Genomic DNA, 18,592 nt, shown 5'->3' on the forward strand with positions numbered 1-18,592 from the left:
AATCCTGAATACAATAACAAAGATATATAAAAATATGTATATATGTATACACAATCAACAGACAGATGTATACATATGCACAAATTTAGACATGAATAAAAGCACAACAATCAATATATACAAAATAACAGTCACTTCAAAAACTTTGAGAAATAGTTGACATATTCAAGTAAAAGTAGGCCTACTTCAGTATAGGCTACTTGAGTACCAACAGCCCACACTGTGTTTATTGTAATAAAGGTTAAACTGGGATTCACACAATATTACCCCTGAGATAAAGGGAGAGGTGCAGAGGGGTGTAGGGGGAGGATTCCTGCAGTGGGAGGGAGGCGTGGTGCTGAACGAACAGCTCCTCGGCTCATAAAGTGGTCAGAGAGAGTCTCCGCTCCTCAGAGCAGCACAGCCATGAGCCAGCCGAGCTCCCCGTCCTCCAGACCCGCAAGCACTCACCGCCCGACCCCCTGACACGCGCCACAGCACCATGAAGAGGCAAAACGTGAGGACCCTCGCCCTCATCATCTGCACCTTCACCTACCTGATAGTCGGAGCCGCGATCTTCGACGCGCTGGAGTCTCGGAAGGAGACGTCCCAGATAGGGGAGCTGTTCCAGAGGAAAATGGATCTGCTGAGGACTTTCAACCTGACCGTGGAGGACTTTGACGAGCTGGAGAAAGTGGTGCTGGAGCTGAAGCCGCACAAAGCCGGTGTGCAGTGGAGATTCGCCGGCTCCTTTTATTTCGCCATCACTGTGATCACCACCATAGGTAAGGAAGCATACTGTGTGGGAACTTATTTTTGGGCATTGGGAAAAAGTTGATATATTGGGTTGAATGTCGGTTTTGGTTTAATATGAGGCAAGATATATGACTGTATACTCATATTAAACAACTTATAGGCTAAGCATGGTGTTTGGAAAGACACTGACCTCAAAGCAAGACCGTAAATCATAGGGAATAGTAGGCCTATAGCAAATATAAAAAAAAAATCGTACCAATATTTATAGTAACATTAGTCTGGTATATAGGTAATATCACAGATTGAGAATATGCATGAACTCAGCTAGTATGTAGGCTACAACAGGTGAAAAGTGACATACTGCTATTACCTAATGTAGGCTATAGATTCACACTTCTCTGATTAATAGATGTCCACTCACACCTCAAATGACTGATATAAAAGTACCCATTACAAGCGAAAGTAGGCTGCATTTAAAAGCAAGTTCAATGTTTCAAAAATGAAAGTATCAGATAATAGTGGTTGTTTTTATTATCACAGTACTATAGGCTATATATGATTTAGTTTGAATGCTACTTTACATTTATATAGGCTAGCTCACGACTGGCCGTGATATAATGACCATATATCACGGCCTGAAGTGAGCTATTGCTTTTATAAAACGGTTACCAAGTATGGCAATATGAAAGAAAAATACACACTCCAATTCAAATAGTTTTTTTTCTTAAATAATGATGTTCAAAATAAAAAAGTCCCTCCGTTGCCTTCTGCACAAAACATAGTGCGAGGTGGTTGCTATGCAACAACACTAACAGCTAGCAACCGTAGACAGCGTTGATCGATTATTTAGCTATTTATTTACATTAATTTGTATGTTGCCGTTTATTGTGCACCCACTGAAAAACTGTCCAGCATCAGTAGAATGGCTTATGAGGTTACTTGTACTAGGCTGAGGTATAGCCTACTAGGCTGTTTCTTGGTGTGGCGAGAATATTGCTCCACTTTCTCCGGTCAGTTGGTCTACCTGCTCTTCACGTAGCTCTGCATGTCGTCGTTTAGGTGCTCTTTTTTTTCTTCTGGAGATAGGCACTGCTCAATCCACTTCTCCATAGTAAGGCCACCCCGGAGGTCGAAGTTAACCTTAAATGTTTCCATCTCAAACTTTGTTAGTTAGCCTATTTAGTTTCGTAACGGACGTAATGTAACAGTTGTAATGGTTTTTCTCAGACGCGGAGGTATACTGACTTGTGAAAAGTAACTACAATTTTATTCTACCCGTCGCTCGTTATATCACGGCTAAGAACCAATCAGATTTCTTGATTTGACTTGTCCGTTTTATAAACGTATATTGTCCATTAATGGGTTGTTAAATCTATAGGAAAGCATCAAAAACATAAAACCCATCATAGGGTTTTGTTTTTAAGTAAATCTGAATCTGCAGATACACCTGTAGCTGTGAGGTTAATGTGTTACAAATGTACAAATGAAAGTAAATGAAATGAAAGTATTCAAATAAAAAAAGAGTAAGACACTCAGATACTGAGTATATAAAACATGCTGACACAGTTGGAAACACAATATGGTAATGATGTCAGAGATGGATAAAGTGCAATCAAATGTATATACTTATATATATTTGTGTACAGAAAATACTATTAACATCTAGAAATGATATGATTATTATTATTAAAGCAGAGAAGGTTAAAAATATCCTAAATGAGATCATCTTATATAACCTGAATATTGAAGATCACTGACACGTTTTTCAGCATTAAGGTGTTTCTGGCAGCTTGAAGTCCCATTACTGCAGTGTTAACATCGTGTGAATTGCTTCACACAGATTGAGCAGAGAGGATACCTTATTTTAGACTGAACCCAGACAAACAGGTTGTCATCAGAGTCTTTTAATTGATCATTTTATTGGATTGCAGCATTTTAAAGAGGGTCGCTTCAAAGTCAAATCAGCAGCAGCAATGTGAAATACAATTTGGGAGAATCTTAGCAAATGTGAAATTCTGCTGCTCATAACTAAAGGTTGTTTTTAGAGGAGATGCTCCAGGAGACTTTGGTTATGAGACATTCATTTGCCTCTTCTCTGGTGCTCTTACTCATTATTCCTGCTCCAAAAAGGCCCTGCAACAACACAAGCCTTCAAGCTCTTTGCCCACTTTATCACACAACAGCCTTCAGAATGAGCATGTTTGTTCTTTCATTTAAACTTCCCTCAGCTCTTTGCATAACACAACTGCTAGCTAAACTTAGTCAGACATCTTAAAACATTGGAAAATAAACATAAAAAGAAAATAAAAGGATTGTTTACCTTTGTCTCAGAATGTAAAGGGCCAGTGTAGGATTTAGGATTCATATGCACAAATTGAGCAATATTCATAACTTTGATCTGACTACGATCACCTGCATAATAAGCAATTTGCTCATTGCGCGGTTGGCGCAGACTTGCAATGAAAACAGCTAGTTAAACTTAGTTTCTCTTATTTCCCGGCTGGCTTGCCTGCTTAGGACAGCTAACATCTAATTGGTTGTTCGTCAAAAAGGTCAGCAGCAAACCAGATTAAAGTTGAACCATTTTTAACTCTGAGCACAGCCCTTGGTGCCATTTTAGTTAATGGTACGTGGCGTTGATGGTAACGCTTCCGCTAGTCTTCGAAGACAGTGCAGAGCCAAAAGTCAGCTTGAGAATTTTTGTGTTTTTTGCCAAAAATGTGCCTTTTAATTTACATATGGATCGGGTCCATTTCTTCTACAGTAGCTCATAACTGAAAAACCAAACTCTGGCTCTGGAGAGGTATCTTTAATGTTTTTTGATTACTTGATGGCCAGTTCAGTTGGTTGCAATCTGAAGCCTGACCACTAGATGCCATTCAATCCTACACACTGGTCCTTTAAGACTTTGACCTTAGGATTGCATTTATAAAGCACATTTTTGTCATATCTCAGAGGTGCTTTAGTGCATCTTTCCTGTTTTCATCAATTTGTTTTTAATGACATAAATATGTTGTGTTCTTTAAAAAAAATGTATACAGTAGGTATCCTGAATGGGAGACCCCACTCAAAAGCAACCAATCCAACCTAAGTAGTTTTAATAAATGTTCATGTGTGCAATGTGAGCTAATTTTGCTACGAAGGTTGTTTCTTAAAGTAGTATATTTTTGGTCAGTTGTCATATAGTATGTTTAATGCGATGCTATGATGAGGGTTAAAGCAACACTTTGTATGTCTTGCATAGCAGCGAACACTGTGACACTGAATTTGCTTTCATTTATTTTGCTCATTATGTATACAATTGACAACCTAAGCTAAGATTAGCCCCCATGAGCTAATGGTCACACCGGACCAAGCATGGCTGTAGTTGCAAAACACTTGAGTGTGCATTCAATTGAGAAATGTCAACCTTTCATTTGTAAGTGGGAGATCGTCTTTTCTATTCTTGTAAAAGTAACTGAGTTGTTTTGACGTCTTCTATTCACCTCTTAAGAGGCCTTCTTTATCGCCATCTCCTCTCTGAACTTCCGCCTGTGTTTGGTGACTCGGGCAGTTGTCAGGAGTGACCTGTGACTTGTAACCCTATCAGATGTAGCCGGCTAATTGTACACCAACCCAACCCTGGGTGTCTGTAACCGCATTCTGTAAATGTGAGCCCCACGGCTGCTATGAACACAGTGATTGGCGTTTCAGCCTGCCATTAAGTATTAATAACAACACCAGACCCTCGCTGTTCCGCTGGCCTCCTGGCACACAATAGTAACGTTGTAGATACTTTGCTGCACACACTATACATGCAGCTAAACTGACAGCCCAAATGTTGAGCCACAATACACGGCTAAAATGTATATTGATAAATCTGAGCAAAAGCTGCAATACATTAAAAAAAGGCTGTTTATGTCACGACCAACGGACAGCATAAGGAAAGACCTAATTCTTCCCTTCATTTTTGTTTAAATAAGTCAAAAATTCTATTTAGGAATGAGGCCTGAGGACATTCAGATGAAAACTCTGAAGAAAGAGGCTAAGGACTGTTTTGAAATTCATAAAATCCATAACACATACGCCGTCAATTATATGATAACACAATATTTTTCTGGGAAGCTATGAATAAATAAGCAATCTTCATATGTTTTAACTGTACAACCGCCAGTGGAAACCGGCTAACACACATGACAAGATCTGGCCCGACTATGCTCTACTAATAATTTAACATAAGTGAAGAAGGGAGGCCGCAATCAGTAATCAGTCATTACTTTCCACTGAGGACAGGGGAGGCAGAGGGCAGGGGTGTCCATTTACTCAGCCAGTGTGGGGGGAAAAGGCTGGGGCGATGTGAGAAACACAACGAGGGGAAAATAAATTAGCTTTGAGTGAGAAAGCGCTCTCAAGATGGTGGGAGTGGATACAGGCTGGGCCTCAGGAGGGGGGTCTTCTCGTGAGTACAAACAGTCACCCACCCCCCCAGGGATGTACATCTTGTCAGTGCCACGCCAGCGTATGTGACTGCAGCACTCAGCGTCCAGGCTGCAGTTCAAGGTCACACAGGCTGCGTAGAGGACAAACACACAACATGAAAACAATGTCTTACAAATATGACACGGCTCATATCCTCTGCGTGTTATTGTTCGTGCTACATGACATCTGATCGGGGCGGGAACATGTCGTGCTGTGCTTCTCCGGCAGCTGCCTTGTTTGTTTTCTTTAAATCACATGTTGACAGGCAGAAGTCTTTGTGTAACACACAATATGATATTTCAGTGTGTTTACACAAGCTGAATTATTCCAATTACACACACAAAACGTATGTAAATCAGCATTACATGCATTACATCTTTGATTTCAAATGTTACGTCCCTTAAATGAATTCTGTAGATTCTCCAGATTAACAAGGACACTGTTAGGGTAACACGTTAATATTCTTCAATTATAGTCATTTTTCAAACAAAGATTCACCTTGTTTTATTAGGTTGCAGCCAGAAATCTCAGAGTTGCATGTCACAAAACCTGGGAAGGTAAAACAAAACGAGTTAGAAACTAGGAGTAAGTAAAACGTGTATTTTTTAAATTTGGTTGAACTGTCCCTTTAACAAGTAGCTGACCTAGTTCTCACCAGTTAAGCCCCATGCCACCGGTACAGGGGGAAAAACGCAACATCTTACAGCGTCTGAGAGCTTCTTAACATTTAACAAACTATGAATGTGTCATACCCACTTAACGGGAATAAACTCAGCTATCAGACAATATTAACAATTTTTAGCTAAACGAAACACAAGGGTAATAACAAAGGCTCTGAATTAGCCGTGAGCGAACAAATGCTAACACACTTAGCCCAGAACTCACGGTATAATACCCTTATTACTTATCGGATCTGCACAAACAAGATATCGATTGGCAAGCTGAAATTCCAAAGATTCCAGAAATATAAGTATCATCACTGAGCAATCACGACTCGCGGCATGGGAAACAAAACCAGACATCACACCACGTAGCTTTACAGAGCAAACACGGCCAATGTGTCTTACCTTTTGCTGTTTCTGATAAAAAGCTGTGTTCAATGGCATTAAAACGATAACAACGCTGCTGAAGGTTAATCCAATGTGTCTGTCACTTTGAAATGATTACTGATAATCCATCTTCATATTTATGTCAATAACGGAGATTTCATATTAGCTGCTTCCGGTTTTGGGCATTCTGGCTACGCATCACTTATTCACCAACGGCTAATGTTTAGATGGATTTTAGGAACTTCCCCTCGATTCTATTGGCTCTAACGGTTAAAAGGAGGTGTCAATCTTCAAAATCGAACGAGGGGGGCCAGAGATATGGAAAATCCACCCAAATGACCAGAAGTGGGTTTTTTTTGGCTAACCCTCTCTAAAAAGATCAAATGTCACTTGTTTTGCATCAATCTTGATACAGGGTACTTATTATATGTTGTAGTTTGGATTCCTAAAGCTTTTAGTCTCCGATCCCATCATTCAAGGGTGGTTTTCACTATAGGTAATGTTTTTTTGGGACGGACACTATAATTTACATTTTTTGACTATGTTCAATCTGAATTTTCTTTAAAAAAACAAAACAAAAACAATTATAGATTCTGACTTTTCTACATCCAACTCACAGGTTTATCATTGCTATGAGAAAAAAGCTCATAAATACACTTCTAGTTTTTTTTAAAAGGACCCTTTAAAGTCCCCATATTGTTTCAGTTAGAAAACCATTCCTTTTGGATGTTTATTGTTGTGAATCACCTCTTGTAAAATGCTTTTTGATCACTTGGCTGTTCTCCTCCTACAGATTCAGTAGACATGAGGTCAGTGTTAGATTTTCATCTGTGGCTGGAGAGAAGAAATTCAAATGCATTCAGGGCATGCGATCTGAACGCGTTTCTATAATCCAGTCAGTGTTGAAGCCTGGTTGGTTTGCAGGCAACACTCATCCCTCACATCAGAAGTGGCTCGGATCAGAGAGCTGAATCCCTTCCAGCTCTGGTTTAGTTGCTCCATGACCAGCAGTGCATCAGTTGTTGATGCACTGGGAAGCCAAGTGTGGAAGCACATTAGTGTGTGAATGTAAAGAAGGCTGGCGCTGAGAAAGAGCAGTGAATCCTGTGTGGGTCAGTGCATCTAATGTTTCTATATGCGGACTCACAATGAATAAAATATCTGATAATTGTTTCTATTTCCATCTCTGACGTGGACTTTGATTTGGCACCAGGCGTGCATCCATTTTCTGCCGTTACATAATTAGAGGTCAGATGCTGAAATATTAATGGTAATTACTTACATTAGTATCATCATTATTATTCAGCCTGCTTAAGAGGTTAGTGCAGTAAGTGGTTGAGTGCACAGAGAATATAACTCTTACCAGCTTATTCCACACGGGCTCCTATCATCTGCTGACAGACGGAGGGAGACGGATGCTTCAGCTGTTTCTCAGAGGAGAGCTGTGGAGCGTCGGCAAGGTGACAATACAAATAAATAAACAGTTGTGTTGCACTCAATCATCGTTTGGCATTAGTAGTGAGACCGTATAGATGCTTCTTCTGTTTGGTTACTGCATGAAGAAGCCAAACAGAGTCATCAAAGGCTTTTATTTTATATCAATCTTCCTGACCGTTAGTCTAGATTTGATCCATCGCCAGGATCACATTTGTGCTTCAACTAGATGTGTTTTCCATGTCATTTGGGTCATCCATAGTTCTCCAATAGTTGTCCAACAGTTTTGTTTATGGCTAAATACCTGCAAAACAAATGACATAATGTTAACAATTTTCCTTTAGGTTTTGTCCTAATAATTTTGCAAATGACATAGGAATGGTACACATGCTCTTATCACTGAACCTGAATACATCCACATATTTACTAACACAATTTCGGACTTTTTTCTTGTTTTCTTGACCTGTTGCTCTAAATCAGGGGTGTCAAACTCAAGGCCCGGGGGCCCAATCCGGCCCGCGACTTCATTTCATGCGGCCCCACAAGAGCTTGCAAAGAATATCATATGTTTATTATACAGTTACATGCCGCTTTACAGAAGCACATTGCCCATAAACTACATGCCCCACAATGCATCTCAAATTAGACTTTTTTCTTCAGAATTTGGCTTTTCTTTTTAAATCATTTTGTGACATGCGCACTGAAGAGACTTGCAATTATTTACCCTAGACTTCTGCTTTCAGACGTAGTTAATTATGAAGTTATTACCCTATCCGATAATAATCCAATGCAGAGGTAATCATGTAATATAATACATTATTTAATATATATTATATATTTACATATGTATATTTATATAGTCTTGAAGTTACAACCGGCCCTTTGAGTGCAACCATGATGCTGATGTGGCCCGTGATGAAATTGAGTTTGACACCCCTGCTCTAAATGATGAAGACCGGAGCTTTGCTGCTAAATGGGATTAATATGTTCATTTGAAGACATACTGTAAGGGTTTTGAATGATAGCTTTTTATTTTATGGAACTACTTTTAAAAATCGACAGTGTTGACACAATGACACCTCTGCGAGAAATTGTTTTAAATGCTTCACGGAGCCTATGAGTATTAAGGGGTGCATGATCAACCAGAGCCGATTCAGTTTAATTAAACTTGGGGAATTGATCCTGGCCTCACTGTGAAGCAGCTGTGTTTTTAGTGATTTGGGAGATAAGGTAACTCTAACTGTTCCTGGTGTTTGCATAAACAGGCCCTAAAGTTACCTTGTAAAACCCAATATCCTTCCCCTCACTGAGCCGCTGCCCTCCTCGCTAACCACGCAGACACACTCAGATGTAACAAACCATAGCACTGTTTGCAAAGAATTGAATTAGCACGAAGAAAAAAAAGGAAAGAAAGTATGACTATTGTAATTTCTGATATTACCCAACAGACCTTAAACATGTCCCAAAGTTCATGGGACAAACCAAGCATGACATATATGTGCATGATAGATAAAAAAAAGCATTAATTAAGAAAGCATAGTGGACATAGGACAGCCTTTGAGTCAGGGCCGCCTCAGGGCCATCACTGAAAAGTACAGGAGCTGAAAGGATGACTCACTTTTGACTGACTCTTGGTTTGATTTGGCCTCTTAGTGTCTGTGTCACTGAGGGTACAAAATAAGTCACCAACTTCAAAACAGAGACAACTATATGCGAGCAGCGGAGTACGAAACACTGACCGCTGTAGGAGAAGGGGGTCAGGGAGGCAGATATTGATCCTCTTCACAAGTAATTGTAAACAGCTCGGAGTGAGTTGACATGCTGGCAGGCCTGGATAAAGGATTACTGAGAAATTACGAAATGTACCGTAGTGAAAGTAAATGTGACCGAACATAACATGCATAAATAGGAGGCATAGATGCAAGAGTTCCAGTTGAGCCAATGAGTCAGCTGCTCTCTTGAAGCTGATTCAGCGTTAATTTGCTGCTGTTTTGACGCTTTTCACAACAGTTTACCCTGTGACCCTCTACAAAGACAACTAACAACCATTCGTTAAAGGTTATCAGATGAGTTTATATGAGATGTGAGCACTAAAACATAAAATGTAATTTACTTGGAATAATTTTTTTCTGTTTATAGAGTACTGCAGGGATCATGTGTTTTAATAAGCCAAACCTTAGCATCCCTCAACAAATGGGATTTTAGCATTGGATTTTTGATTATTTCAGAAAATAAACACAAGTGCATGATACATGACAAGTTTTGTTCAACAGACTATTCAGCTTTTCATTTTGTTTTAGGTATCTATGTTGGACCACTCCCAGAAATGGTTGTAGTTCTTGTTTCTTGGCATTATTACTTATGTGCCCCTAGTTAACAATTTTGAACTCAACTAGAGAAGGAACAATTTACTGCCGTCAAAGGATTCTGTAGAAAGTGTTATCATAAAGAACATATTTGGATAATTCAACTAAAATAAAAACTGTGAAGTTGAGCTCTTCTGTTCTTTTGATGTTAACATTGTTGAGTGAATTGTTAAAAGTTAACGTCTCAGAGTTTACTGGAACTGCATGAGCACCAAACTTTAATGAAGACTGCAGTGCTACAATAAAATGGATTTAAATGGGATCTTTGTTTTGTAATCGTAATTATTCTACTGAAGTTATTAAAGAGGGTAAATATTACAAAGCCACCGGGGGAAGTAAAACACCAACAGCTGTACAACTCAGCAGTTGTATAGATAATTAGACACAAAACAAACAAGTCCCTGCCTCTCAAAGGGTTTCATGGATTTCTCATGTCAAATAACATTCAGTCTCTTTAATTAAAAGCGACTTAAAAATAATGATTAGATTTCAGCTTCAAAGGCCCTAATTTCACTGAGCTGTGGGTACAAAGTGAGCGCACGGAGAGAAATGTTGAAACATTATTATTGGCTGAGAGAGCTTGTTGCTGTTCTGGATCTGAGGCAGTAAGTCTGAGAAAGTTGACAGAAGTGACTCTCATTGCTGCGGCTGCTCCGTTCACATGACCAGCCAATGTTTACCTATTGTACGTCTGCTTTATGCTCCGCTGCCTTGATGGAAAGTTGAGTGCTGGCCTGACTCTCTAAACAAAACACGACTTTGTATTTATTAGACTTCATAATCCAGCGGGGCCTAACTGGAGTTTAACCAAATAAAATAGTACACAGTAGTGAGATCTGACGCTGTTTCATGTTCCAGAGTGTAAACATACACTGAATGACGTTAGGTCTCTGCTACACCGTGGCAAACTGACTCCGGTGAGGTTAGTCTGACTAGAAGTGAAGACTCTCTTTTCCTCTGAATGGAAGATGCCAATAACCTCATATCCTTGAATATTATATCATGTGTTTTTTTACAACCCAAAGCTTTTAGTGAGCGCTGCACACAGCTGCTCGACTAATGTATTACATCTTTCTGTTGGATATCTGAGATAAACTGAGATGTGTCTCAGGACTGAAGCCTATCAATAGGTGTTACAATTCCATCAAGAAAGGAGAACAAATATACTGCCTCAGTTTATATTTAAAAATGGTACTTCTCTACCTAACATAAGGCGCGTTCACACAAGTACTTTTCCCACAAAGGTTCCTGAGAACTACGATTTAGTTGCGTTCACACCAAAATGTCCCAGGAACTAAATTAGTTATAGAGAACCTTTTTTACCCCCTTTTCAGTCCCTATTAGAGAGCAGGGACTTTCGTGGGAGAAAAAGGTTCCTATGTCTGAATGGCTGGGCGGAATGCAAACCACGCCCCGTAAAACTCCCAAAAACGTTTGTGAAGCCGCCATTTTATTATCCTCGCATTGCATTATTAGCATTAGCATTAGCTCAGCGCAGAAATGCAGAGAGTAGGCTTTTTGAGACGCGTTGCGGCTCGCCTCGAAAGTAGACGAGAGTAGCCGATCGCAGCCGGGGAAGGTCTCAAAAAGCTCACCTTAAGTCGGACAGCTCCGAGTCGGCTTCTTCTTCTTCTTTTTCTTCTTCTTCGCCTTCTTCTTCTCTCGGTTTTTTGGTGGATTGCAAACCACTTTAAGGTGCATACCGCCACCTCCGGAGTCGGCTTGACTCGGTTTGCATTATAAAGAATGCACACATGTGTTTAATCATTAATGTCAGATATGTACTAAGTAAATACATTTGTTCCTGCTGAAGATTAGATTCAACTTTTTTGTTATTGCACATATTACAGGCACTGAGACAACGAAATGCAGTTTAGCTTCCAACCAGGAGTGCAACAAGCAGTAAAGTGAAAAGCAATGTACACAATCTATAGAATAAAATATAGAATGAATTTAATGATGAATAAACAGTGAGGGGTATGAATACACTAGATATACACAGCAGCCTGTGAGCAGTATGAACAGTGTGTATGAATATGCTAAGATACATAAAGTATGAAAACGGTAAGCAGTGCAAGTATAGTATAACATATATAGATATTAATTTCATGATGATAAACATTGTGGAACAATGATGAAAAATGTGAATGGAAGTGGCGACGTAAAACTGACACCAAACAACAACAAACTTTTGCCGAGCCAATTGGAGAGTTTCATCAGCAGCACCTGGTAAAAACCACCAATGAGCGCTCAGCTCGAGATACCAGCGAGTCGTTTCCCATCAAGCATTTTGCTTCCGCAGCCCGTGGAGAGGAACTGCGGCGCCTCGCCTCGCCTCGTTCTCAAGGCTGCCTCGCTCTCAAGGCTGCGGGCGTCTTTGTCCCGCGAGATTTCAACGTCTCATGTGAGCGAGCCTCCAGAGCAAGTCGGACAAAATGACTAACCATCATGCAACGCACGAGCAAGACGTTGATCGAAAATGCGCAGGTCTGCGCAGGTCTCGCTTGTCTCAAACAAGCCTACTAACTTTTGACAACACAAAATAAAACATGGGAGCGGTGGAGATGAGGAGGTGTCGGCGTTCTGGCCGTTTACTCGGAAGGCTTCAGTAGAAACTGCTGGGAGTGCCAGCAGCTTCTACTGAAGCCAGTCCCCAACTCTGGGGACTTCCGGCCGGGGATTTTGGGCGGCAGTATACGCCGTGAAGTTGTTTGCGGCCTGCCAGTAAACCCAAAGCAGAAGAAGAAGAAGTGACGTCAGCGGCTTCATTTGCCTAATCCTCCCTCAGGAACTAATTTCCGGTGTGAACGCGATCTGTACTTAGTTCATGAGAACTAAAGAGTTCTCAGGAACCTTTGTGGGAAAAGTACTTGGTGTGAACGCGCCTATTGTTATCTTCCTGTAGATATAAGAGAAGCTAAGGACTGTGTAAAACTGCTGGGCACTGTGGTTTTTTAACTGTAGGAAATCATGCTTTTGTTTGGGGACTATTTTCAGCAGATTAACACACATTTGGTTCTCAAGTGAGTATTTACTGAAGCAGGATGGTGTATCTACTATTATCTCCAAATAAAGAACAGCGCTCATGTTTATAGGAAGATTTGATATGATTTTGATAGTGCTTGGAACAGAATAAGATAAAGCTTTGACTGAACTGATCCTGTGATTAATAATATTTCATGCTGGAATGTTTTTGAGTATCTATATCAGGGGTACTCAAACTTTTTTGTTAAAGGTCCACTTGTGAATTTTATACAAGGTCAATGGTCCTGATCAATGCCAGTAAAGTGCTATATAAATACAGTTGGATTGGATTAATCTACCTTATTTGGGGGCCCCCTTCTGGTCCAGGGACTTGCCTGTCGGTAAACGGCGCCCCTGTATACACAGACTTTTTTAAATAATTGTTTTCCCTTTTTTAATTTTTTTTTATAATGGGACACAGGGTTCGGTCCGGATTGATTTGCAGTTCGGTCCGGATCCAGACCTTGGTCCGGAGTTTGAGAAGCCCTGATCTATATGGTATCTTTGTGTGCATTATACTTTAAGTATTGTTTGTAAACCCATCATTTCCATCTAAATCTTTTTATTTGATCATTAACAAAGATCATCAGTGTGCACATTTGTGCAAACTGACTGTTGTCATGTGGCTGTCTCTTGAGCAGTGCTGAAAAGTAAGTACATTTACTCAGTGCTTGAATGGGAATAAAAAAGGTGCCAGTACTCTAAATCAGCAACAAGTATTTGGCACAAAGTCATAGTATATCCTATAATGCTGGTGGGTTTGTCTCTTTACTGTATATTTTAGAAAGGCTCACTGTACTTAAACAAAATGACTCAGGATGCATCTGAGATTAGAGGGGGTGCAGTGGTAAAGTGCTATTTTTATAAGTGGGGAGTGGACCTGACACCCTCTAGTCTAGGGGGGTCCGGGGGCATGCTCCCCCGGGAACATTTAAAAAAAAATATTGAAGTTAGATGCATCAATCTGGTGCAATTTGAGAGCAAAATGAAGAGATATATGGATATATGGACCTCTCAACATCCATAATGAAACAACTGTAAACAGATTTACTTTTTCTTTATGGATATAAAAGAAAGTAAAGCTTGACTCCTACTGGCTGGTTAAATGACTCCTCGTCCCTGAGGCCACTACCAGTTTTTTGTGCCATTTTGCTGGATTTATTTGTCAATAGCGTTGCTGCACAAAGTGATAGCCCTCTAGTTTAAATCTACTACCCAAAAAGAAACATATGGAGATGGGTTACTATTTAAAAAAAATTGCAAATCTATTTGGGAACAGTGGGGCCGGGCCTGAAATCCTATAGGGGGGTCCGGGGGCATGCTCCCCCGGTAAGATTCTTTTAAAAATGTTGGACTTAAATCCATCAATCTGGTTCATTTTGAGGGGGAAATAAAGAGACTACACCCATATGAAACAAAAATGTCACATTTAAATAATCATAAAATCATAAGTACATGGCCATAACCAATAACATACAATATCCAATATGAAAAAACATTGAAACTTGTTTATTTATTTGTTTTTGGTTCATTTATAGTTGTGAGTGTGTCTGGGCTCCTGAATCAGCCTCTCCTGTCTCCCTCCTCTCCCCCCTGCTCCTCTTTGAGGCAACAGCAAAGACTAGTTTTAGCTCTCAACAAGTTTATCTTACCTTTTTTCACCTAGTTAACATTTTGTTTGTATTATTCATGCATATTTTACTAATCACTACCCCCTCAAATGGAAATATGTGTTTACATAAATGGTGACCGAACCGTTTGAGACCCACTGAGATAACTTAAACTAAGTTAACTATCTAAAGACTAATTTACCTCACCAGAGCTGTAGTTATCAGCCTCTCAGTCTGACAGCAAAGGACTCTCCCTCCACCATGTTGTTGAAACAGCTCCTTATATCCGTTAGCTCAGCTAGCTAGCACCAGATGCTAACAACAATACACGTAACCGGTGCGCGCGCTTTCTCGCTCGCGCCACACATACGTCACCAACACACACCCTCCCGAGCTTGAATGACACACAGAGACCAATCGAGGGCATTAGTATGATCTGTATGAAAGTGGCAATGTTGGCAGGCCACGTAATGTAGACAGCCAGTCACCCTCTGTGAGGCAGAGTCAGACCCACATTTGCGTTGCGTTGCGTTTACAATATATACGTATATTGCCGGCGGCTGAGTACCGGCATTTTACTGAGTACCGGCACCTTGCCGGTACTCAGTAAGAAGTGCCGGTACCACATGGGTAAAAATCAGAAGTGCCGGTACTGCGTACCGGTGAGTACCGGCCCAATTCAAGCACTGCATTTACTCAAGAACTGTACTTAGGTACAATTTTGAGATACTTTTACTTTACTTCAGCATTTCCCCCCATTGTATGTTGTTTTATACTTCTACTTTATTAACTTGCATGCATGTTTGTGCATGTTGTCCGCTGTGAGCACTGCTAGCTGCAAAACCTTTTCCATGAAGAGATTCTTGTGCAGGCTTTGACTGAATCAATGTTTGTTGTGTATAGCCTCTCTAAAATGAATTTCACAATGTAAGCTGCAATTGTATGTACACTAATCTATTTATAATTATAGTTATTATAAAACAAGCCACTCTGCAAAAGCACATTTTGTTTATTTTGATGCCAATACTTGAATACTTTGACCCTGGTTAAAATGTTTGCTGAGGTCTTTCACTTGTGTGTCTGTGGTCAGGTATTGCTACTTTGACTAAATATCTGAATACTTCTTCCACACTGGTCTTAAGTAGGACTGTCACTGTGGTTCTTCTCTCTTGACCTGAAAAGGAAAGGTATTGGAAACTTGTTCAGACAGTTCAGCTGAGATGCGATTCCTGGAAACAAAAGTTCTAACAAGGTCGCGGCTCTCGTGGTTCTCTACTTTTTTCCATCGCAGAGAGAAAGACTTCACAGGGAGAGTTCAACAAGAATACAAACTATTTTTACTGTTCGTGTTTCAAAAGTGGACGTTTTTTCCATCAAAACGTAAAATGTTTTATTTGATTTCGCTGCTTTTGATAATTTGGGATACTTTTGTGAAGGTTTTCTGGCAATGAAATTAGGCTTTATTCTTTTGATTGGCCTTTTTACTACTGTAATTAAACTCTCTTCACACACTCACCCTTTTCTTTAATTTCATTTTGTGATATTAAGTCTGAATAAACTCCTTTATGTAAGTCTCCACAGCAACCGTGCTAGTCACACTTCCAAATAACACAACGACGATTCTTATTTGTTAATTCACCAAAATATTATTATACCCGATTGCAGGCCTGAAGAAAAAAAAACTGTTTTGAAAGTTGGGTGTGTTTGAGGCTCTGATTGGGATTTGTTCAGTGATATCTCACAATACTGCCTGACAAGTCCCTAATCAAATTTACACTTGTGACACTCAAATGACGTCTCCCTAGATATGTATTCTTTCAGATATGAAACGTATTTAATTCACACGGCTGCATTTGATAAGCTATGGAAGCAATCTAAAAAAGAAAAGCCAATCAATGCAAGCCATATTATGTGAACTGACTGAAAGAATGTGCATTGCATTTGGCAAATAATGCAGAAATGTTGGTAATGGCTCAGACAAAATCATCTACAGTAGATGTTCTCCTAGACAATTCTTAAGAGACACGACATTATAGCCCACACTGAGCGGCAAATTGTCCGTGTTTATTTCTTCGAGAAATGTCTGAATGCTGATGGGTAATTTGAACCGACAAGCTCATTATGTGTACAATGCATGCGTTGTATATCTGTGTGTCCTATGTTTTACTGCAATTTAACTCTTTCTGCCCCCTTGAATAACCAGTCAAGCATCAGCACAGAGCCACTGTAGGGATGTGGTATACATAACCCCACAGCACGACACACAAAAACAGCTCGGTGTACCAAAGCCAAGTTTTGAGAATCAAGATCTGAAAATGTATCACCTGGCAAATGATGATCTGCTTCAAATAAAAAATGTAATCAAAAACACCAGTTGAAGCTTTATTGCTGGAGAACAAAAAGCTAAACTCTGCTGCTATAAAAAGCTGATTCACAGCTAGTCACACAACCGCACCAGAGAAACTCTCCCTGAGGAACTCACAATGTCATGAAACGAAGCTCTCACACACATTTCCCTCAGATGCGAGGGGGTTTGTACCAGCCGGCTGCTTATTTGCCCAAAGCAACGAGCTGTCTCCCGATGCAGCGCCCAGAGATGGTGGAGAAGCCTCAGTAGCCTTTTCTGCCTCGATACAGACATGTGCCAAAAAGCAAGTCTTTCCACATCAAGCACGGCAGTCAGTTCAGCGGCGTGGACAGCGTGTAAACACTGAAGTGAGAGGTGAGAAGCTAATACTGTATGTTTACGGTTCACAAATAAAACGGAGCGCTTTCATTGCCGTCCTTATCATAACAACCTGAAGTGATTTTCTCAGAAGTCACTGGCTGCTGACAGCTCCAACCTTCTCCTTGTGTTGAATGCTTTGGTAGCCCAGGTGTTGCATTAGCTTTACGCTACTCTAACTGGCTCAGAGCGCTGCAATGATTCGGTCAGACAGCGCCAAGCGACCGGCTCTCGTCTGGCATATATACCTTCTCCCAGGGGAATTTGTTTTCCAATTTATTTCAAGCATCTGCTTTATCTCTCAACAAGCCAACCTGGATGAAGTGGACTGTCACACACAGGGGGGCCTAATGATAATAACAATAACTATGATAGGTGTGTTGTGTTTACCCCCGAGGGCTGCTACGGGAGTGTGAGTTTATGAGTTCATGTTTAATATCCATACACAAAAAACAAACAAACCGGCACCCTGTGACAACCTTGGGCTAAACCAACAGGCTGCTAACCTGTTTCCGGTTGAATAATCCTCATATCAAAGCAGTCATTATGCTGGTTGTGTGTTGGTGGAAACAGTGATAGAGTATGGCTATTAGCTCTAATGGCTAATGATGCAGTTGGATTGGTGAAAGTTGCATTAGAAGCATGACATCACTGTGTTGGCCATTTATGAAACTAGCTACTATGTAGACTTTGCAATGTTGTCTATATTGGACCTTTCAATTCAGGCAATATATGGTGCCAATGAAAGAATTAGTGTGCATTGTTTAAAAAAACATTTTCAACTTAACAGAAAATAAATGATTTGAGACTCAACTTCAACTAGAATAGTAAAGACTTGTGACTTGAGATATTATGATGCGAAAGACTTGCCTTGGTTCCTTTTATTTCTTCACTTAAAACGGTAAATATGTGATTTTCAATGTTGTCAATGATGACATTACAAGTGCCTGTATAACGTTCCCTGGTTATTAAATGATGACTACCACGAAGGTAGGAAATACATTTTTAAAATAAAAAATAGCTTTTATAAAGTTATTTGTTATTGTCTCTCTTTTGACTGGATAGCAATAATTGTATTATAAGTTCAATTCATTGTCATAATTGTAAAAGCTTTCCGATATTTTTTACGACACTTCCAGAAAGGGCGTAGAATGAACCGAGGATAACCCCATTTGATCTTGTAGCAGATCT

The 18,592-nt window shown here is 40.1% G+C and overlaps 1 protein-coding gene and 1 long non-coding RNA gene across 2 annotated transcripts in view; one reads left to right on the top strand and one right to left on the bottom strand.

Moving 5' to 3' along the window:
• The first annotated feature begins 430 nt into the window (after window positions 1–430).
• Window positions 431–18,592, top strand: part of kcnk3a (potassium channel, subfamily K, member 3a) — a 34,962-nt gene continuing 16,800 nt past the window's right edge. Inside the window, exon 1 of the mRNA XM_079646319.1 lies at window positions 431–764. Within this exon, the coding sequence (XP_079502445.1) occupies window positions 482–764 (283 nt within the window). The 5' untranslated portion in view covers window positions 431–481. The remainder of the gene's footprint in view (window positions 765–18,592) is intronic.
• On the bottom strand, window positions 4,166–17,272 carry LOC307016930. Its single transcript, XR_013801970.1, has 4 exons — window positions 17,159–17,272; window positions 7,606–7,684; window positions 5,692–5,742; window positions 4,166–5,284 (listed from the first exon to the last, which is right to left on the bottom strand). It is a non-coding gene; the product is annotated as an uncharacterized lncRNA (long non-coding RNA).

Source organism: Notothenia rossii, assembly GCF_949606895.1.
Source record: "Notothenia rossii genome assembly, chromosome: 8".
Classification (NCBI taxonomy): domain Eukaryota; kingdom Metazoa; phylum Chordata; class Actinopteri; order Perciformes; family Nototheniidae; genus Notothenia; species Notothenia rossii.